Source organism: Aulonocara stuartgranti, assembly GCF_965226115.1.
Source record: "Aulonocara stuartgranti genome assembly, chromosome: 7".
Classification (NCBI taxonomy): domain Eukaryota; kingdom Metazoa; phylum Chordata; class Actinopteri; order Cichliformes; family Cichlidae; genus Aulonocara; species Aulonocara stuartgranti.
In genome coordinates, this window is record NC_138945.1 from 60,692,994 (window position 1) to 60,714,980 (window position 21,987).

General features: G+C 39.7%; 3 protein-coding genes across 7 annotated transcripts; 1 reads left to right on the forward strand and 2 right to left on the reverse strand.

Annotated features, from left to right (window-relative positions):
* Window positions 1-370: 370 nt before the first annotated feature.
* Window positions 371-9,061, forward strand: cpt1b (carnitine palmitoyltransferase 1B (muscle)). Of its 3 annotated transcripts, none has more exons than XM_082540460.1 (19): window positions 371-510; window positions 2,103-2,255; window positions 2,345-2,484; window positions 2,627-2,798; window positions 2,924-3,025; window positions 4,485-4,622; window positions 4,707-4,784; window positions 4,982-5,089; window positions 5,179-5,263; window positions 5,502-5,697; window positions 5,797-5,982; window positions 6,060-6,165; window positions 6,250-6,366; window positions 6,487-6,651; window positions 6,739-6,873; window positions 7,309-7,461; window positions 7,557-7,670; window positions 7,789-7,881; window positions 7,976-9,061. In XM_082540460.1, exons 2-19 carry the CDS (start codon window positions 2,115-2,117, stop codon window positions 8,105-8,107), a joined length of 2,361 nt encoding a protein of 786 aa, XP_082396586.1. In that variant the 5' UTR covers window positions 371-510; window positions 2,103-2,114; the 3' UTR covers window positions 8,108-9,061. The 3 variants fall into 3 exon arrangements, with proteins under 3 accessions (XP_082396586.1, XP_082396588.1, XP_082396587.1); XM_082540462.1 differs by having other exon boundaries at window positions 5,218-5,263; XM_082540461.1 differs by having other exon boundaries at window positions 2,106-2,255.
* A 1,277-nt stretch (window positions 9,062-10,338) lies between these two features.
* sephs1 (selenophosphate synthetase 1) lies at window positions 10,339-16,638 on the reverse strand. 3 transcript variants are annotated; one of them, XM_082542547.1, is made up of 11 exons: window positions 16,562-16,638; window positions 16,311-16,399; window positions 14,910-15,050; window positions 14,710-14,806; window positions 14,451-14,554; window positions 14,234-14,341; window positions 13,146-13,300; window positions 12,961-13,051; window positions 12,756-12,855; window positions 12,265-12,477; window positions 10,339-11,148 (listed from the first exon to the last, which is right to left on the reverse strand). In XM_082542547.1, exons 3-11 carry the CDS (start codon window positions 15,003-15,005, stop codon window positions 10,934-10,936), a joined length of 1,179 nt encoding a protein of 392 aa, XP_082398673.1. In that variant the 5' UTR covers window positions 15,006-15,050; window positions 16,311-16,399; window positions 16,562-16,638; the 3' UTR covers window positions 10,339-10,933. The 3 variants fall into 3 exon arrangements, with proteins under 3 accessions (XP_082398673.1, XP_082398672.1, XP_082398674.1); XM_082542546.1 differs by having other exon boundaries at window positions 16,519-16,621; XM_082542548.1 differs by having other exon boundaries at window positions 16,297-16,399; window positions 16,519-16,621.
* A 215-nt stretch (window positions 16,639-16,853) lies between these two features.
* On the reverse strand, window positions 16,854-21,951 carry bend7 (BEN domain containing 7). Its single transcript, XM_082542544.1, has 10 exons — window positions 21,230-21,951; window positions 20,558-20,635; window positions 20,119-20,472; window positions 19,799-19,915; window positions 19,376-19,722; window positions 18,857-18,964; window positions 18,621-18,738; window positions 18,431-18,544; window positions 18,237-18,278; window positions 16,854-17,728 (listed from the first exon to the last, which is right to left on the reverse strand). Exons 1-10 carry the CDS (start codon window positions 21,291-21,293, stop codon window positions 17,670-17,672), a joined length of 1,401 nt encoding a protein of 466 aa, XP_082398670.1. The 5' UTR covers window positions 21,294-21,951; the 3' UTR covers window positions 16,854-17,669.
* Between the last annotated feature and the right edge of the window lie 36 nt (window positions 21,952-21,987).

Below are 21,987 nucleotides of genomic sequence, written 5' to 3' on the forward strand. Positions count from 1 at the left end.
GTGGATGACTGGATATGTAAAGCGCTTTGGGGTCCTTAGGGACTAGTAAGGCGCTACATAAATACAGGCCATTTACCATTTACCATTTTAACCATTCTCATCGGTGTCAAATATAAAACTGGTATTACAGTGTTTTATTTATTTTTTTATTGGTGCCATAGCAGAGATGTACTTCTAAGTAGGTGAAATGTCACATGGCTCTCTGTTACTTCTCAACACAGCGCTACAGCGGATTCAGTTACGTAGCCAGTTAGGCTCTGTCTCTGTTTGGTGTCTTGTTACAATGACATGGGAGAGAGAGAGAGAGAGAGAGAGAGAAACCGAGGATGGTGGTGGGGAGGTGTGTAAAGCACAGGAAAGGACAAACTTGACCACAACCTGACGAAAGCCACTCCAAGGGCACAGAGCACATAAGCCTGAGCTCAGAAGAAATTCATTGCCTCACTGACACAAACCAAAGTCATAGCTTTTCTTTGCTCCATTGGTTTAGGCTCACACTGCCCTAAAAAGGTAAAGTTATTTTTGCTCATTTCTGCATGTTTGCTTTTTTTTTTCTTCTGATTGCTTCTAAGTGTAATGCTAAAATTTTGCTTGGGCATTAAAATTGGAATATTATAAGAGGGTTTTCAATAACAGACAAAAATCTTTAGATATCTGCGAGATTTTGAAATTTTTCTATATTAACAAAGCTGCAGAGCTTTTCTAAATCTTAAATTATACCAGTAGGTTTGCACACATTTGCGTGTTGTATTCTGTGTTTATATTTCCATGCCCGTCTGCGGATTGCACACATGCTCAGCCGGTGTACCACTATATCTGGCCACTGAACTTTGTCCCACTTGGTGACTGTTCAGTCATATGACATGGAAAAAGAAATACTAGACCTGCTGCCCCCAACCATTATATGGACTGCTATGGGAAGTCCTGATATTTTTGTTAAGAATTAAGGAAGGTCATCGTATTTCTCAGACAAAGACTGAACCCTTTCAACCTTCAGTGTATTTATTTTGCATTTAGACACCTGTTAAACTTCTGCCAGTGACCCACCTTATCACATTATGAGCAAACAGGACAAATAGAGCCGCTTTCTTTAAAACTGCCGTCAGTCACATCTGTGAAAGATTGTTTTTTTTTTCTTGAGGTTAACTGTGGTATGACAACAGTTAATGAAATACCCAATGTTTAGTCAAACCTGGGCATGGCCCAATGGGGAAAGAAATGAGGGAAATGATGAGGGAGTTCAGTGGCAAGTGCTGAAAATCAGTCTGTAAGTCTCTCAGTGACGACCTTTCAATGGACTAGTAATAAGTAGGCATGATTCAAAATTGGGATCTTTACAGATATAGCTTCTTTTTTCTGTGGAAAATAATTTAGAGTGTGTTATCACCATGAAGTCGTAAATCTCTGAAACCTTTAACAACCACTATTCAGATTTTCATTTTTTACCTGGCATCCAGTGGTTAAGACAGGTGCCGACACCCTCTAGGCCTGTGTGGGACTTTAAACAACAAAAGGTATGCATTTTGGACATTAAGATCTTGGTAGGACAAACATTTGTAGCTGTCATTAAAAAAAAACCCCAAAATAACAAAAACATTTTAGTGGATAAACTATTAGTTAAGGCATTACATCACCAGTAGGAGTATTTTACATTTTTAAAATAATTTTATGGTGTGGTTTTTGCTGATTTATTTATTTATTTTTTAAATTTTCCTTCTTTATTTTTCTTCTTTTATTTTTATTTTTTAATTGTTTGGGAGTGTTTTACTTCCTACCAACGTCTCCCCAATAGCCCCTTTTAAAAACAGGGACAGCTGGCCAGCAAAACAGTTGAGGGTCGTAGTTCTAAGTACAGTAATTTTTATATTCATTTTCAGTTATACTGGGTAAGAAACTTAATGGATGGATGGATGAATGGATGGATACATTTTATTGTAAATAAATTTGTTTTCTGGGCACCACTTTGGTCTCTGTAATCCTGAATGAATTAACATTAATTTATTATGTGTATTTTTTATTAGGAGATATTATAAAATATTATAGACCACTGTATTTTTTATTTTTTTTTAAATGTAATAAGTTCTCAATGCTGTTCATGTTAGCAGAACACAGAGATGGCTGAGGCACATCAGGCGGTAGGCTTCCAGTTCACTGTGCGCCCAGATGGTGTGGACTTTAAACTGAGCCAAGAAGTCATCAAAAATATCTACCTATCAGGAGTGACAGCATGGAAGAAGAAAGCCATTCAATTCAAGGTACAAAAACTGGCACTTAATATGGTAATATCCAAACTGAAAGGAGAGACCTTTTGTTACTAACCAATAGTGGTATTTTATATCCACAGAATGGTGTATTGGCAGGAGTCTACCCTGCCAGTCCCTCCAGTTGGCTAATAGTTGTAATTGCCATGATGAGCTCTTTATATATCCACATAGACCTGTCTATGGGAATGATGGATACCATCAAGGAAAACCTACCATATCGGTCAGTAATCCCACAAAGCCCAGTTTTGAAGTATTTCACTTGACCTTTAGACTTTACTGGACAAGCGATGCGGTTATTTTGAGTCATTTATCTGTTTTTATGTCGTTATTGACAAAGGTGGTGTTTTGCATTTTCTGAGCAGAGACTGTATGTCAGTACAGACACGAGCAGTGCTGAGTGCCATCCTGTTTGCCACAGGACTGTGGCTGTTCCTCATCTACCTCCTGAGATACACTCTTAAAGCTCTTCTGTCCTATCATGGATGGATTTTTGAGTCCCATGGAAAAATGAGTACATCAACTAAAGTGTGGCTGGTATGTTCGTCTCACTTTCATTCATGGCATGACTCTTATTTCATTTGGGACTTTTTGGTTCTGTCATTAAAGAGAAGGGATCTTCACTGATTTTTTTCTTTTTCTGTTTGTTTTTTTGTTACCAGTGCCTGGTAAAGATGTTTTCTGGACGCAGACCCTTGCTCTACAGTTTCCAGGCCTCCTTACCCAGGCTTCCTGTGCCCAGTGTGGATGATACAATTCACAGGGTATGTAGTTACAGTAATGGATTTGCATGATCAGAAACACATATCTTATTTGTGCTCCCATAGTTTTCTAAAAACATAGAAACGTGGTCTGGACATCATTACAAGTAGTTGAGATTTTTATGCATAGAAGCTTTTAGTTATTGTTGTTCCATCAGTTCCTGAATCTAAACTCACACTGAACTCAATCTATACCAGCTGAAGTTCTTGTCAATAATTCAGTTGATATACAAAAACCTATTAGACTAACCAAGCACAGGTATAAAAATACTACCTATGCTGCTCCAGCAGCCTTCCTGCACCCTGCTCAAATTGTGTACAGTTTTTCAGTAGGTTTTTGGGAAGAACTTGGCACGTCCTCTTGCAGAAAAGCTGTCTTGGATGTCTTCCAGAATTTCTGGTTATACCTTTCAACTGATATGTCAATGTTTTGTTAATTAAATTAAATTAAATTTTATTTATACAGCACCAAATCACACCAACAGTTGCCTCAAGGCACTTTATATTATAAGGTGGGGCCCTACAATAATACGTACAGAGAGAACCCCAACAATCAAATGACCCCCTGAGCAAGCACTTTGGCAACATTGGGAAGGAAAAACTCTGTTTTAACAGGAAGAAACCTCCGGCAGAACCATAGAGGGGCGGCCATCTGCTGCGACCAGTTGGGGAGAGAGAAGGAAGACAGGATAAAAGACATGCTGTGGAAGAGAGATAGAGATTAATAACAATTAATGATTCAATGTAGAGAAGTCTATTAACACATAGTGAGTGACAAATGTAACTGAAGAAGAAATACTCAGTGCATCATGGGAATCCCCCAGCAGCCTACACCTATTGCAGCATAACTAAGAGAGGATTCAGGACCACCCGACCCAGCCCTAACTATATGCTTTAGCAAAAAGGAAAGTTTTAAGCTTAATCTTAAAAGTAAAGGTAGTGTCTGTCTCCCGAATCCAAACTGAAAGCTGGTTCAACAGAGGGAGGGGCCTGAAAACTGAAGGCCCCCATTCTACTTTTAAACACTTTAGGAACAACAAGTAGTCCGATAGCAAAGTGCTCTAATGGGTTGATATGGTACTACAAGGTCATTAAGATAAGATGGGGCCTGATTATTTAAGACCTTTATGTGAGGAGCAGGATTTTGAATTCAATTCTGGATTTAACAGGAAGCCAATGAAGGGAAGCCAAAACAGGAGAAATATGCTCTCTCTTTCTAGTCCCTGTCAGTCTTGCTGCAGCATTTTGGATTAATTGAAGGCTTTTCAGGGAGTTTTTAGGACTTCCTGATAGTAAAAAGTAGTCCAGCCTAGGAGTAATAAATGCATGTACTAGTTTTTCTGCATCACTCTGAGACAGGATATTTCTAATTTTAGAGATGTTGGGCAAATAGAAGTCATTTTATTACGTGACGTCTGCTTCTATGTAACACTACTCCCTGCGTATGATATTCTTTTTACAGTACCTTGAGTCAGTTCGACCTCTGCTGGACAATGAGCAGTACAATAAAATGGAGCTTTTGGCCAGTGATTTTAAAGAAAACAAAGCAGCTCAACTGCAGAGATGCCTAATCTTAAAATCATGGTGGGCAACAAATTATGTGAGTAGTGTTTTCTGTCTAACATGCTACTGAAATTGTCTTGAATTGTAATGATAGACAATAAAAACCTGTAATTTTCTCCAGGTAAGTGACTGGTGGGAGGAGTACATTTACCTCAGGGGCAGGAGTCCTATCATGGTCAACAGTAACTTCTATATAATGGTATGTAAAACTGTCAGTACATCAGTTGAGCGTTTTTTCATTTTTCTGTTAGTAATGGGAATGAGGTAATAATTTATTTTAAATAATTTAAACACGTCATCTTTAACTTTTCAAATAAATGTGTCTGTTATCTGTGTTTGTTCTCTGTTTTGTGTTGTCACTTTGTTGTGTTTGGTCATTCCATTTATTGTGTGAAGGACCTCTTGTACGTGACCCCAACACACCGTCAGGCTGCAAGAGCAGGAAATGTGGTACATGCCATGTTGCAATACAGACGCAAACTGGAACGTGGTGAACTTGCACCGGTATAGCTTGCCATTACAATTACTCTTTTCTCTCGTTTTATTGCAAGGTTAAACTCTGTGTTGACTTCTATTTAACTTTTTCTGCTCAGCTGAGGGCTTTGGGGACTGTTCCTATGTGTTCTACTCAGATGGAGAGGATGTTTAACACCACTCGCATTCCTGGCATTGAAACAGGTGAGCAAATGTTTAGATCTGTACTGTATGAGTGCTCAATCATCAGTCACAGATAAGATACTTCCCATTGTCCAGTATGCAGCACTAGTGGGTACATCTCTATTAATGATTTCACAGCAAATAGGTTCCATCACTCTGTAAAGCTACTGGGACATATCTTTGATGCTGTGCTTTCAGTAAGTCACTGTGTGTAACTTAAATTAAATCGAATTTTTTACTGGCTTAACAATCTTTACAGATTTTGTGCAGCACCTGACTGATCGGAAACACCTGGTTGTCTTCCACAAGGGTCGGTTCTTCCAGGTGTGGCTTTACACTGGAGGCCGTCACCTTTTGCCCAGTGAACTTGAAACACAGTTTCAAAGGATTCTCAATGATACATCAGAACCTCAACCAGGAGAGCTCAAACTAGCTGCCCTGACAGCAGGATACAGGTATATACAAACAAAAAACACCTTAAAAAAGCAGGTAAGCAGGTTAAATGTTCAAACACTTTCAGCAGAAAAGGGAAACAGTCTCACTCTCACCCTTAGGGTTCCATGGGCTCAGGCTCGGATAAAATATTTTAGCCAGGGCATAAACAAAGTATCCCTGGATGCAATCGAGTCAGCTGCCTTCTTCCTGACATTGGATGATGAGCCGCAGGGTTACGATCCTGCAAAGACCAACTCACTTGATAGCTACGCCAAGTCCCTGCTGCATGGAAAATGTTATGACAGGTAGGCAAAGAAGACCAAGCCTTTTATTGACTTTGACCAAACTGATTCCCTAAAAGAAGTTGGGGTTTTTCTTGCAGGTGGTTTGACAAATCTTTTACATTGATCTCTTATCCAAATGGAAAAATGGGTGTAAATGTTGAACATTCTTGGGCTGATGCACCAATTGTAGGACACATGTGGGAGGTAGGAAAAGTGTTCTGAAAATATCCTCAAATAATGATTCAAAGAATGCAAATTTTCTTCAGCTGCATTTTTTTTTCTTTTAAGTATATTCTATCAACAGACTGCTTCCATCTTGGATACACTGAGGAGGGACATTGTAAAGGGGATGTGAACAAAAACCTGCCTCATCCCACTCGACTACAATGGCAGATTCCAAATGAGGTATAGAAAAATTTGTATTTATTTCTTATATCCAGTATTGTTTTTAGTTTTTTCTTTTAATTTAATGGTGTTTTAGATCTGTACACAAACTAATTAGGATATTCTTTTACCCTCTCTAAGTGCCAAAATGTCATTGAAACGTCATACCTCTCAGCCAAGCAGATAGCTGATGATGTGGACTTCCATGGCTATCTGTTTGCTGAGTTTGGAAAAGGCCTGATCAAGAAGTGCAGAACAAGCCCTGATGCCTTTATTCAGCTGGCCTTGCAGCTGGCCCAGTTTAGGGTAGGCCTGCCATAGTTCATAGAATCACTGACATTTCTTTAAATGTATCTACAACCATCAACTAATAGATAACTCTTTGCTTTATAGGACCAGCGTGTGTTCTGTCTGACGTACGAATCATCGATGACACGTATGTTCAGAGATGGGCGGACAGAGACAGTGCGCTCCTGCACTTCTGAGGCGGTTGCATTTGTCAGAGCCATGGAGGACGCTGGTGCGACGGTAGGCAAAACAAATAACCATGTCCACAACAAATAAAAAGGTCATATCATTCAGCTGCTCGACAGGTGTGTATAAAGAGAATCACAGGTCAAAGGCATTTTAATGGAGAAGTTTTTAATAAAAATAGACAACAACTTTGGACTTAATGTGGTTTATAATGTTTATCTTGTAGTCACGGGACGTTCATGTACTCAGTTTTAGATTTTCCGATGGGTCACATTGTTAAAGAACATGTTGTTCTACTAAGACCATGGTGACCAAGACCTAGAGGTAATGTGTGTCAGTGCCCTGGACTTTAAGCTCTTGGATGTTCTGACAGGGTCAAGCTGGTACTTTCCTTCATTGATAAAGAAATCTAAAAATTATTTTAATGCAGTTTTTATTTATTTATTTAGAAATATTAGAAACTACATTGCCTGTTGTTTATGTTGTCAGAATGCCCAGAGACTTGCCCTGTTTCAGAAAGCAGCAGAAAAGCACCAAAACATGTATCGTCTGGCCATGACTGGTTCTGGGATCGATCGTCACCTTTTCTGTCTCTATATAGTATCTAAATACCTTGGTGTTGACTCACCATTTCTTACTAAGGTTAGCTCTATTATCTATCATGTGTTTTTAATGTGTTTTTGTTGTATAATGCTCTTTTCCAAACTAAATTCACTGTCTTTGCGTAATGCTTAAAGGTGCTTTCGGAGCCCTGGAAGTTGTCCACCAGCCAGACTCCACAGCAGCAGCTCAATTTAGTTGACATCAACAAGTTCCCGAAATATGTGTGTGGTGGGGGTGGATTTGGCCCTGTGAGTTAATTTGATGCAATATGAACATGTGCAAAAAGTTACAGTCATAGCTTTCTTACCTGCTGGCCTGATCAAGGAGGGCTATGTGAAATGTAACAGCGTCTCTTTGTTATCTTAGGTAGCTGACGATGGTTACGGTGTGTCTTATATCATTGTTGGGGAAAACCTCATCACATTCCACATCTCCAGCAAGTTCTCCAGTCCTGACACAGTAAGACAGAAAAAAAGAGCACTGCATACTATAGATCCAACTCTTCCTGTTTTTATCTCTTGCTCTGATTGCTCCTTCTCTGTCTGACCTACAGGACTCATATCGGTTTGGTCAGCATATTCAAAAGGCCATGCTTGACATCCAAGCTCTCTTCAAGCCTGAAAATGATAAGACAGCACAGAATGCAAAGTATGTCCATCTGGAAAATGGGAAAAAGCACATATAACAGAGAGTGTGGCAGGGTATGTTGGATTTGGAGCACATACAACCTGTGACTCAGTCTTCATTCATAAAAATAAAACAAGGCTCTGGTGACAGGTTGGGCTGCTGTGGTGAGTCACAGCACAGGAGCTTGGCATTCCTCTCAGACAAAAACAATATTTATTACACATCTATGTTTTTCCTGTTTATATTCGGGGATAAAGAAATGTATTTCTTTTTACACAATAGTTCCTCACATACACATACCACCCTCACTGTATATAAATCCAATGTAATGTAAATAAAGCTACAATATGTATTTATTCATGATCTTATGAAAGCTGTAAATATATCTGCCAATGTGTTCTTGTATTTGCAGATCTAAATTATTTGTTATGTGCCTGTATTTAAGAATTTGCTGTTGATTTTAAGGCGGCTGTCATTAGTGATTAAAAATATAACACACTAAATGCAACTAATGCATAACTAGTGCAGTCATCATCAGTGATTTCTGTGGCACTGCTGTGGAAGATTGGAAAATTCAGTTTGAAATGATTACATCAGCTGTGTGTGTGTATAGATAGACAGATATATGACATAGTGTAGGGACTGAAAGAGGCATGACAGAGCAGCAATGCACTGACAGGTCTTAGTGAGAGCTGTGGGAAATTTGCTGTCAAAATTAGGAGATTGTGTTCAGGAGAGTGAATTGTCTCCTTAAACTCTTGTGCAAGCATTGCTCCATGAATACAAATCAATAGAAAATAGTTCATCATACTGGTAAATTTGTGGATGACATACAGTATTGTGCAAAAGTCTTAAACCAGCCCTAATTTCTTTATATTTGGCTTCCAAGGACCCAGGTGTATTTGTAATTACTTTAAGTAGTCTTGAGCTCCGAAAGATTTCTGAAGATCATTCAAAGTTTTTCTGTGGACACTGGCTGCTTTTTCACTGTTTCTGTACAGACTAGTCTTTGTTTTGGGTTTTTTTGTTGTTTTTTTTTGGGGGGGGGGGGGGGGGGGGGTGTTAAGCGACATAAAACTGACGTATGATTCATTCAAGCATAAGAAGATGCCTAAGTCGAGCCGTGAACCAGTGTTGTGTAAACATACAACAGAAAAGTTAGCAAAGAACTAATATTAAATCATATTAAAGCATTTTGTTACTAACATTTTGTTGCAAAAACATGCAATTTTTTCCCATTACTGTATGTAAATCTACAAAAATTGCCCAAGAAAACACAGTTTGACAGAAATAAAGTATAAAAACTATCCAAAGCAGATAAAGCTTATCTGAAATTCATGTCTTTATTGTATAAAAGAATTGGTGGGCAGGCACTACCACTCATGAATTGGTCTCCCCAGTGTCCAGATCTCAGCATTATTGAAGCAGTGTAGGAACAGAATGCAGTCAACATCTAAAGAAGAGATTTGAATGTCCTTTAAGAAGCTTGGAAAAGTATTCCTGAAGACTACTTAAAGGAATTACAACAAACTTTAAGAGAGTTCATGCTGTGTTGAAGAATAAAAGTGATCATACCAAATGTTGACTTTCAAACTTGTTACATTTGTATAAACTCTATTTCTGTCTCGTTTACTGTATTCAGATTAATTCTTGAACGTTTCAATAACTCGCTGCAGCCATTTCACAATTTCTTTGCAAAATATGAAGAAATGAATAGTGACTCAAGATTTTTGCACAGTTTTGTATTCCTATTCATTACAGAATAAAATGAGTACTTGTGCTTTTAAATACATTGACGACAGACACAGAAAAACTTTTTTTTTATTAGAGAAGTTTATTTTAAGAGGTGGCAAAGGGGATTTTGACATGTTCCTGAAGTTTTACAGAGAGCTTCCCGATTTATCCCTGCTATCTGACCTTTGACCAGCTGGAAGCTTCACTTTAAATCAGCGTTCTTGCCGTACATACTCTGGCAATGATGAGGGAAAAAAAAAAAAAAAAAAAGATCCTGTACTTGTGGACTAACAAAGAAGTTTTAGGCAGTTTTTCATATAACATTCCGATTTTGTATTATGTTAAACATGACATAATGAAAATGCAGATGGTTTACAGTCCATCTCCTGAGGGTTCTGCAGATATTAATGTATCTATGACCACACGATGATGTATAACAATAAGAAACCACTTTAGAGAAGTATCTGTTTTTTATAAAACTTTAGTTCAAAATTGTAACTACACTGTAACTACATGGCCAATTTGATTTAGTTTATCCACACACGTGAGACCAAATTTCAAATAGATCAAGGTTTATTAGTTTATGCAGGGACAATACAAAAAGTCAAAGTAATAAAAAACAAGCCATTCTGGTCGCACTTATTTTCTTTCAAGGCATCAGTTACAACAATGAACTAAAACTCAGCTGTATAACTGTACAACAAAGTAAATGAACAATAAACAAAAACGCCACCATGGTTTGATGAGAGCAGTTTTAAGAGAGCCAAAGAGGCAACCGACTCCAGACTTCCTAATGATTCAAAATGAATCAGCAGTATCAGATTATCTCCTATCAGAAGCTGCCTGCCAGTCAAGCACACTGAACATAACAGAGTACAATAGACAACAAAAGCAAGTGGATTTTAAGAATGCTCTATTTCTTACCAATTTTTATCGCGGGGATACTGCAGGTGGAGTCCACTGGGTAGTGATGTGCCCCCACGGGGCCACTGTGTGGAGCTGTTTTCATGTTGATGGCACGCCAACCCAGTCTTTTCTGTGTACATACTATTTGTGTATATATTTCAACACTCTAGGATGGTTCTGTAGTTTATGTGTCTAAAATCACTCAGAGCTTTTGGGGTCCGGTCTGTGATGCAACAGAGGAGGTTTAAGAAGTTGCACCAGGTGTTGGATTGACATTCTGTGTGGCCGCCTGTGGTGCCACCTCTATGATTCGTGGTTTGTCAATGATGCGAGCAGTGCGGTTTCCTTTCTCTACAATCCCGATGATCCATGCTTGATGACCTTCTCCGTATTTTGGGGATTTGATCTCGGCACAGAAGCGGGCAGCTTGTTCTCGAGGTAAACAAATAAGCAGGCCTCCTAGAAATGAAAGGAGATGTTGTCAGACAAGTGACTTAAATGAAGATTTAAGTCTAATTAAATCACTCATTTTTAGAATATGACACTGTTAGGGAGTACTCGGCCTTCTTACAGATAACTCTAAAGGCATTTTTATACATGAACAAATTCACAAGGTCCAAATTTGCCATTTCTTGCATGTAGCACACAGCTGGAGATTATCGGTGCCTGAGGTGTTCTCACTATTGGAAATACTGCCTGCAGGTAGTATGACATCCACTGGCTTTCTGCAAATTCTCCATGATGTGCACCACTCTCACATGGGCCCAACTGGATATAACAGACTTTTTTTTAAAAACAAAAAAACACAGCTCTAATGCATAAAGTGCATGTGTGAAAACAGATTTGATATCAATTCTGCTGCAGATTGTTGATCACAGCATGAAACATTAAGCAGATAAACTAATCACAAAGATAGATCTTTTAACTGATGCGCTCAAGTTCCTGTAGATTATTTAACAACTTCTTCGGCTTCTGTAACATCTCCACATAGTTAAGCAAAGACACTTATGTGACTGTAGATGCGCGCCTTCATCAAACTGCCTCAATTACACACGCTTGCCATCTTCCAACACTGTCTTGAAGAAATTAATGGCCTGTAAAGTCTGATATGCTTAAAAGATAAATCAGAAGGACAGCTGAACCTCAGCCAAATTTCAACCTTTAATAGTTACAATCTCAGGACTTTCAATCAGACAAAACATCAAAATGTAAAATTTTTATAACATGTCTTGCTTCTCTCCCCGAACATCAACCAATTATGGTCTGTTATTATTGCTGCTTTACTTATTTAGCTACCTAATTGTTAGGAGATTAAACTCTCAATTCACATCCCCAAACAAATTTTCCCGAAAGAGAAAGAAGCTGATTAATAATAACAGAACCACAGTCTTTTGTAAAATCAGTTACAGTGAGAAGTGGCTTTACCTTACTGATGGCACATAAAATTCAGTTGAGCTGCCTCTAGTTACACTTTTTCATTTTCTAAGATCTTTTTCCAGAACTTACTGCATTCCTCAATGCATTCCTTGGTAAAATCTCAATGTCTTGAAAACATTAAAATACACACGCACACACCTGATGTTTCAGGACAGGTGCCATGCATGAGCCCGAACATGTTCCCACAGGCTTTAGACACGGCAGCCATCTTGGCGAGCACTGGGAGGTTGTGGATGACAAAAGACACCTCACTTCGCTGTTGTCGTGCCAACGTCTGAGCGTGGCCGAGGATGCCAAACCCTGTGATATCGGTCGCTGCGTGAGCATTGAACGTGTGCATGAGACCCGCAGCTGCAAGCAAAAGACAGTAAGAAAGGCATCATGATGATCAATTTGTTTATTGCCAAAAATCTGCAAACACTCAAGTAATCTGGATGCAATAATGTCAACTAGTAATATAATAGAATCTAATGGGTAATAATACTCATTACATTCTTACTAACAAATAATTACTAGAGAAAACAAAGTCATTAGAACCACATACTCGGTAATGCTATTGTTAAAATGTAACCGAGAATAATCAAAAGTTTAGGCAGGCAGAAAAGGTCACATGCTCTTAATGGTCTTGCCTGTCCTGTTGAGCCGAGCCATATTCATCATGGCTTCATGGTAGGCCAGCTCTACGTCCTCCTGCGTCACCACCAGCTTGATCTTGTTCCATTTTTCAGGCTTTTCAGAGACACAAAGAAAGCATAAATAGGCAGTGATGTTACTGGTTATTATTAAACAACAGGTTTTTAACAAAATTATTCAGAAACGAGTTGGCAGACTTACAATATCTAGCCACTGATGCACTGCAACTGCCACTTGTGTTCCAAGTGGTTTGGTCAACACCAACACATCTCCTGGCACTGCATTGTCTGGCCTGAAAAACGTCAGACACAGCATCGTCAAGCTTGTTTTAAGGCACCCAAGGAAGCAAAAAAACAGCAAAATATGCAGCAGGAACTCATTCCTACATGATAAACTCATTGGGCTGGCAAACTGTTGTTGCAACTCCTCCCATCACTACCCAGGGGTTGAGCACCGTCTGACCTCCTGTTACAGACGTCCCTGCCTCCTCTGATGCATCTTTGAATCCCTGGATGATCAGTGGCATGACTTTGTCTCTCTCCTGTAAACACAGAAGAATGTCAGAGTCGAGGCTCGGGACATTTTAAATGCACTGATGATAATAAGAGATGTCCCAAACTAATATGATTCCAGTACTAGGGCTATTGCATGAAATTACCCGTCACTTTATTACGTACACCTGTTCCACTGCTCATTGATGCAAATCGCATGATTGCAACTCAATGCATTTAAGCATGGAGGCACAGTCAAGACAACCTGCTGAAGTTCAAACTGAACATCAGAATGGGCTGATTTAAGATAAAAGCTGATTTAAGTAACTTTGAACATAACATGGCTGCTAGTGGTCTGAGCGTTTCAGAAGCCGCTGATCTACTGGGATTTTCCTTTGTAACCATCTCTAGGGTGTACAGAAAATGGTCCAAAAAAGAGAAACTATCCAGCAAATACTGGATGTCAGACATGGGAGAAGAAACACCAGACCATTACAAGCCGATAGGAAGACAACAGTAACTCTAATAACCACTTGTTACTACCAAGGTCTGCAGACACATCCCTGAAGACACAGCACATCAAACCTGAAGGCATCTACACACCAGAGCACCTGAAGACCACACAGGATGCCACTCCTGTCAGCTAAGAACAGGAAATTGAGGCTACAGTTACACAAATTCACCAAAACAGGGCAATAGAAGGCTGGAAAAATGTTGCCTTGTCTGATGAGTCTCAATTTGTGGTGCCACACTTGGATGATAAAGGTCAAAATTTGGATGGATTTTTGGATGTGCATCCAACAAATCTGCAGCAACTGTGTGAAGCCATCATGTCAATATAGACCAAAATCTCCAAAGAAATTATTTCAGCACTTTGGTGAATCTCAAAGAATTAAAACATTTGCGAAGCCAAAAGGATGTCTAACCCGGTACTAGTAAAGTGTCCAGCAAGTGTACCTTTACTTAAGCAAGATGTGTCTTACTTTCTCTGACATTTTGTTGCTGACTCCCAGAAGCATCAACATGTTGTCACACTCAGTAACTCCCATGGCGTACAGGTCACTTAGAACATTGGCACAAGCAATTCTTCCCTATAGAAAAGAGACCATGAAAATTCATCACATACAGGTTTGGTATGCAAAGTAATTTAATGAAAGAAAACCAGAAAAGTAATGCTAATGAAGAAGGGAAGGTCCTTACCATCATGTAAGGGTCATCCACAATGGGATAGATGTAGTCTGTTGTCTGGACAAGAGAAAGGCCACCATGCCGGAGGGGGATCACACACGTGTCCATGCCAATGCCTTCATAAAGAATATCTCTCTTAATGTAATATTTTAGAGTGTCTGCACTTGTGACCTGTGAACTGTGACCATGTATTTGCTGCTATGCTTAAAAAAAGAAGGGGTGGGGGAGAGATAGCATTGCTATTAATGTGCTATATGATTTTAAGAATTACCTAATCGAGGCATAACCGCCCCCAGGAACTGTTCATCCTCTTGATAGTGGTTCTCTTGCAGGGTTTCTAGCAGCTTCTGTAACACATCTTGGGGGACCTGTGATTAGAGAAAATGACCACAATTTTGATGTATTATTTCCTCACTAATCTGTGCAAAGAAAATAACACATTCAAGGCAGATTTTTTTGTAGACAGCTAACCTTGCAGCCTGTGCCTTTGAGCTCAGCAAACCGTGTGAGCCTGAAGTTCTTGTCCAGCTCATAGCTTTCAGGGTTAAAAGACTCCCTCACAGACATGTCTGAAGAAGCTCTGGGTCCGCACCACTAGAACCACATCAATGACTATGAAAAATAAATAAAACTGGTGATTAGAGACAGTGTCTGGGTGTCTCAAGAAAATAAATGCAAATGTTGAGCAAAAGAGATGCTGGTTGGCATCTCTTTTGCTGCAATGATAGAAATCTTGTCCCAGAGCTCTGTTGACAAAATATTAGGAACACCTAAGTACATTAGAAGTTACTACTATAAACACGACTCAAAGATCAGTGTGATATTATTAATGCAGGCGTGTTGTATTTTGTGATTGAAACAAGTTTACAAATAAATAATAAAAAACTGCATGGCGATTTTAATGCACAGTTGTTATTAAATGTTTTTAATTTGTTAAATACTAGTTTTGATAATTATTATATTCTTTTTTTAAGGCAACGGGGTGTCGGATACCTTTAAATTGAAATGCACAATAATGAATGTGGCATCACCTAAAAGCCCCCCCCCCCCTCCCCCCATACTCTCCAATCACTGAAAATATAATAAACTTTTGTGTTCCCAAAAATAAGCTCCACAAAGTTGATAAAACTGAAACGCCGTGCAAGTTGGTTGTTCCTTATAATCTCGGATTTTAACATAAACCGGCGTGAGCTGATGAAGGGGCCGTTACTGGTATAGTGGGGTAGTGTTCAAGACAAGCAATGATCCCAAGTTCATTCAACCCTTGGGCACAGGCTAACAATAAAAGTAATGATGTGTGAGTGATTCCGTGTGATGTGAGCGGCATAACACGCTGTCGGCAGCTCAGCTTTAAGACACGTGCGTTGATAATGACAGCTACACCCTCTACGTCTGTTTGTTTTGCTGAAAATGCAGTTTTGGCTACTGCTGCTAGCTCTTGCTAGCAAACGCTGCTCCATGCAGCAGCCGTTGAACAGCCCCGTGTAACAAAGAGCCGATGAGCAACCCACTTCAAGAGCTGCTGCACATCTAAAAACAGATAAGACGCACACTGCGACCTAAACGTGACGCGTAGCGTTGAGTCGCAGTGTCAGCTCGTAGCACATGTACGTTAAAAAGTTGCCGTAGACCGCCGAACAAAAATGTCGGCGGCGGAAAAAATTAACCCTTTCCTGTCCCTCGCCATGCGATGTGTGCAACATTAGCGTCAACACGAATAAAACCGCGCTGCACCTGCTACGTGTGCAAACTTTGTAACGCTGCGGTGCAATAGAAGTGTTTACAACTGCTCTAGATGTGATTTTAGGACCAAAGCGGAGGTATATTCTTGCAACATTTCCCCTTTAATTGCTCTGACCATTTTATCCTTACCAGCTTCACGTTAGCGGCGGATCCCGACAGAAGAGCGGGGAAGGCACCAGCATGCACCGGGGCTACAAACGGCTGTCCTGCGAGAAAGCCTGACGAAAAGTGACACATATTTGACTTCTAACATTGGTCTAAGCGAATAAAACTGTAGAAGTATCGTGAGTAATTAAGCATATTGTGTTTTAAAAAAATGTATCCAACCTCTGCTCACCTTTATAAAAATGCGTGAATTAGAATGCAAGAAGGAAACTAACCAGATCTCAAAGGGTCCTCCTTCTGCACACTGGCGGCTTCAACATCCCCTTTAATGAGCTGTGAAGTCTGGCAACAAAATCTCAACAATGGAGTGTACCTTTAATTTACTGTTTCCCTCCAAGTGCGACTACAGCAACACAACATTGCCTGGCTCGAAGTTACCCTAATAAAAGATAAAATAACTTTTATTTTATCATTTTTAGCTTGTGTTTTGATAACAATTAGCCTAAATTTGAAACTTTTCTTTTAACATATTTGAGTGCTTTGTTTTGTTAATTATACTTTACACAATATAAAAAAAACACACGAACAGCAACTTTGAATAAAGTAGATTTAATGGTGGGATCAACCTTATTTTTTAAATATATGTACAGTTAGCAAAAATGAAAGGAAAATACATAATGTCATCACAATATTGACACCAACTGCAGTGGTATGCATAGCCTAAAAATCTAATAAAGAAAAAAAAACATTTATAGTGTGCGATATATTTTTATATTTTCACCAAATGTAGACTGCAAACCTATTGTTAATTTGCAAATTTTTTTAATGAATTAAAATTTGCCCCAAAAAGAAATACATCGGACCATGTTTACAAGATGTTTGCATTTGGATGTAATGTCTGGATATAAGGTGGATGCTGCACTGCACATTAAACCCACTAAAGTTACTTGAAAGGCACAATTCACAATGAACAGCTTCCTGTGAAGTTTAGTTTTTGCTAAATAAATGAACGCAATAGTGTTATAGTACTTAGTCTCATTTGAGATGTTTGATCTTTATTTCATTGCATGGAAATAAAACAAGTTAGCTTTTAAGGCTGTTGTCTTTTATGTAAACAGTAAGTGACCGATTTTATTACCTAACCGCTATATAGTTCAGTGTTTATTTTCACAAAATTCCAAATCTCAGCATTTAAATGGGGCCCCAATGAAAAGCCTTTTGGAACACAAATGCTACATTGGGATTCTTGTTTGGTCCTATTTTATGTCTCTTTACATTCATAGCACATAGCAGTTAACAGCTGCAAATAGTGGCAAAATGCACCAATTCAGAGAAATAATGAAGACAAGACTCTACTGTAAGGCCATCGTGGCAGCCATTGGATTAACCAGTTGTGTTCGCTGCTATCCTCTCTTCACTTGCAGCCTGTTTATTATCACAGCCTTTAAAAGAAGGAAGAAAATATTGTCAAAATGATATATATATTATCACCAAAAAGATATCTTAATGAATGAACATGGCAACAAAATAAAATGCTATTGTGACAATGAGGGTGAAATATAGAGGTGAAAGAGTGGATATGCGGCATGGTGTGAGGATAATTAGCTGACATTTTGGAAAGCTGCATGAAAATGTCAAAAGTCACTGTGACAGCATGACAAAGACCGATGAGCCAATGAGAGAGCTGGCAACACCAGCTTGTGTGTGTGTGTGTGTGTGTGTGTGTGTGTGTGTGTGTGTGCTGTGACAATGATGTGGGGAGAGGTAAAGCCATTGTGTACTCAGAGGGGGGCTGATGGAAAGATTTTGTAAGATGGAGGGCTGACATGAAGGGAACCAGTAACCAGAAAATGGTCAAAACAGACAACTGAATTAATGTATGGGTCTGTGTGTGTGCCCACGTGTGGCAGACACCCATAAGTGTAAAAATCATAATAACGAGTTTAATACTTGTGGATGGTCCATTTGAGATGTCTTCTGCTTCTACGGCATCTGAAGAGCCAAAGACAACATAGATTGACAGACGGCCTTTTCTTTAGCCTTGAAACGAGCTGCCTTACAAGTATTGTAAAAGGAATGGGCTTCCTCTACCACCCTAATCAAGGAAAAATATTAAAATGGTTTAAATGATTTAGCAGCAGAACCTCTTTTCAGCCTCCTCCTTGCAAGTTTGATCTGATCTTGAAGGATCTGAACCCAGTCTCGTGGCCCAGGCAACTTCTCTATTTTGTGTTCAGTGCAGTATTTCTCTGTAAAAACTGGACACACACCATAGTTACATTAACGTTTGTTCAGAAATGTAGTTACACTTTAGTTTTTCTTTCTCTGCCTTACCTTTAATGGCACCCACAATGTTCTGGTCCAAGCCCTTACGGTTATCATTTAGCCCTCTCTTCCTTTTGCCATTTGGCAAGGAGTTAGCCAGCGTGGCGTCATCAAAGAAGGCACACACCTAAACACACAGCAGAGCTCTTGACCAAGCAGCATTTTTGTTCTTTGTTCACATTTCACACGATTATAATATAATCAGAACGACAGAGAAAACGCTTTTAAAAATCATAGACGTGCACCAGTTTCCGGAACAGCAGGCTGCCTGAGCGTGTATAGTTGACCAGAATGGAGTCTAGCTGGGCCTTAGAAATAAACACGTCATAATCCTCTGCAAGACGCACCTCAGACTGTGAAGGAGTCAAGCAACACAGAGTGTTAATTGTAAAGCATTAAATAAATGTCACCAGTTGAAATATGAGTTTTTAGAAAGAAAAAGCGAGAAGACGTTATCTTCATTTCTAGCATTAGCTCAAATCATAGATGTGCTGTAAAATAAACCGCAAGGATGTTTGCACAAAGGTTTATGTCTCATTAGGCAAAAAACAAGGAAAAATCAAGGTACTTAAACTTTTTTTTTAGATATGGAGCTTCACAAAAGAAGCAACGTTTAGGCTGCAAAGTATTTTTACATGCAAATACACATACACGTTCAAATTCATAAGACAGGTGCAGTGCACCTGAATCAAATTGAGCGTGCAAATGAGGCTTGGTAAGCACACGTTGCTGCATACGTACATCCACACTAAGGTAAAGATTACCTCTAATGCTTGTGATTCCCGTAGTTGGTTCAGGAGAGGAGATGTGTTGTTGACCGTCACTGGGTTGGTCTGAGGTGGTGGCACAGGAATGTCAGAGGAGATGGGATGATTGTTGGTTGTAGATGAGTCTTGTTTCTCACATTCTCGCTTCTTTACAGATTCCACAGGTGCAGCTTTTAGCAGTGATGCATCCAGAGGAGCAAGACCAGCTCTTCTGGTGCTAAACACAGATAGCGGAGCCATCCTATAGATTGGTCTCCTCTTTCGAGGCCTGTGGCGAGGACTGGGTCCTGCACCTAGGCGAGGTTGAGACGGCGATGCTGCCCTTTCCTGCTTTTCTAAAGATGCTATTAAAAGGCAGAAAAACATTATATTGTGTTTATCTCTTTATTTTAGATTGTGTATTGGTGTTCATTTACTAACCTTTTTGATTCTGCATCAACCTCCTCATGCCACGTAGTTCCTGCAGAATAGCCTGCAAGGTGCCCTTACAGTTACACATACAGCAGGGGGTTTCTGGCACAGTAGGAGGAACTACATCTGCGGGGAAATGAGGGATGCATTTGTTAGCGCTTGTTCACTCTAACATATGCACACAAGTGCAAACATGCTTTAATGTAACAACAAAGGTGTAAGCCATTGCTGGTGTTCATCACTCAATATTTAATGAAATTCACTATTCTTCAAATAACTTAAAATTTGTTTAGTAGTTTTCTCCTTTCAAACATGCACCGATATCCTACCATTAGTTTCATTCACTTTGATTAAACCCTTTGTGCTGTTGAGAATCCTGAGGGCTCTGGAGCGTGTGCTGTACTGGCCGCAGCCTGGGCTGTTTGGGACTGGGATGGATATGGATGAAGGTGAAGGCCCTGGATCCTCTGCAGAGTTCCAGCTGTTGCTCTGGTGGTCCTCTGACACCAGAGATAAAAGTTCAGGCTGATTTATCCAGTTCAGAGGCTTTTCCTGGGGCTCCTTTGTTAAGCTATCCTGCTCTGTACCAGCACGCTGGTATACTCTGCTGGTCTTATCGCTCAGAAGCCTCATCATTCCTGTGATTTGCCTTTTGATCTCCATGCCCTCATCCTCCAGCCAAGCTACATTAAGAGAGAATGGTGCTCATGTAATTACTGATATTTTGTATGATATATAATCAAAATTCATTCTCTGAATGGCACATACCATCAGGCATAGCACCATCCTTTGGCTCCCCATTGGCATCTTTGGAGCTGGAGTTAATCACATATGAAGGCTCTAAATCTGCAAAGAAAAAAAACTGAATAGTTTCGTTATGAAGCACAGCTGTAAAGAAACGCAACAAAACCTTGGTGACAGATGTCACAGGATGATATTGCGGCCTTTTGCCTTGTAAGGTTGAAGCTTGTGCGGGCTAATGAGCTGTGATGCCTACCAAAGCAGAACCCTCCACCTCACCCCCACCCCATCCCATGCAAAAACCACCACCTGTAGGTGATATGAAGTAGTGTAGTCAAGAGAGGTGGTGTGTTCCTTACAGCTTAAGCAAAAAGTGCACAGTTGAAGCTCCTTGTTACGAGCTCAGAGTGCGCAACATATTTTCACATTTTATTCAATTTGCTTACTTAATTCAGTCTTAAAAATCTAACCGGAATGAGCCGCGTTAAGACTGATGTCTAGGATGTTTCTTTTATTTTCTTTTACATGCAAGATGTGAATCCCTATAGTTAGCTGCTGGTTAAAACCGAGGCACAGACTGGGCATTGTCGTGGCTATCGCTTTTGTTTACAGAGTCGTCTCTGCTGGCGCACAGCGCCAGACAAACACCCAGACACAGACGCGCGTCTTGCAAGGTCTTGCATTCATTCAGCAGCTTACCTCCATCCGTGACCAGTTTAAAGCTCTGCGACTTCCTTCTCCTCTTCCTTTCTCCAAACTCCATCTTCAGGTGGAATATCCAGTAAGTCGTGCAGTGGAAAAAATATTCGCTCTTCGGGAGGACGAAATCACTGACTAGGTTACACTCAGCGGAATCACTGTCCGTCTGCCTTATTAATCAGTTAAATTTATTTCCTGCTTGCGCTACAGATTCTCCTATCTCTTCGCAAATATTCGCAGTGTTAAGCTCAAAGTGGCCCGTTCAGTTGTATTCTACAGTCCATTCCCTTTGCCAGCATGATGCAGCTTCTTGGCTTCCGTCATGTAAATAAATTAATGACTTTAATATTAAAAAATCGTCACATATCCCTTTGCGCCACCTGATGGTATGTTCTCAACTGAAAGGTCGAGTCAGACATTTGCTAGTGGTGTCCAAACTGTGGACCGGTATTAACACAAACAGCACTGAAACAGAAAAACAAACTTTAGAGATTTTTTTTTAAAAGGACTTATTTTACAGGCTACTGTAGATGAAAAAAGGAGCCAAAAGCCAAACGTCGTTTGACTGAAAGGAGAAACAACTCAGTTACCAGATGTTTGGTGTTTACTGTGGTCGATATCTTTGTAAATCTATTTTTGTTCATTAAAGGGATCATGCTTCCTCCTCCACTCATAACAACTGTATAATTCTAAAGTCATCAGCAGAAAATATAGGAAGTAATATTGAGTCACTTATCACAAGTGAAGGCCATTTAGTC

Coding starts and splice junctions, on each gene's coding strand:
- cpt1b (XM_082540460.1), top strand. CDS start 2,115: ATGGCTGAGGCACATCAGGCGGTAGGCTTCCAGTTCACTGTGCGCCCA. Junction 6,367..6,486: donor AATGGCAGATTCCAAATGAG/GTATAGAAAAAT, acceptor ACCCTCTCTAAG/TGCCAAAATGTCATTGAAAC. Junction 7,462..7,556: donor ACTCACCATTTCTTACTAAG/GTTAGCTCTATT, acceptor TAATGCTTAAAG/GTGCTTTCGGAGCCCTGGAA.
- sephs1 (XM_082542547.1), bottom strand. CDS start 15,005: ATGTCTGTGAGGGAGTCTTTTAACCCTGAAAGCTATGAGCTGGACAAG. Junction 14,555..14,709: donor GGCGGTTATGCCTCGATTAG/GTAATTCTTAAA, acceptor TTCTTTATGAAG/GCATTGGCATGGACACGTGT. Junction 14,342..14,450: donor TGGATGACCCTTACATGATG/GTAAGGACCTTC, acceptor TCTTTTCTATAG/GGAAGAATTGCTTGTGCCAA.
- bend7 (XM_082542544.1), bottom strand. CDS start 21,293: ATGGAGTTTGGAGAAAGGAAGAGGAGAAGGAAGTCGCAGAGCTTTAAA. Junction 19,916..20,118: donor CAAAGTGAATGAAACTAATG/GTAGGATATCGG, acceptor ATTTCCCCGCAG/ATGTAGTTCCTCCTACTGTG. Junction 18,739..18,856: donor GCCTGCTGTTCCGGAAACTG/GTGCACGTCTAT, acceptor CTGTGTGTTTAG/GTGTGTGCCTTCTTTGATGA.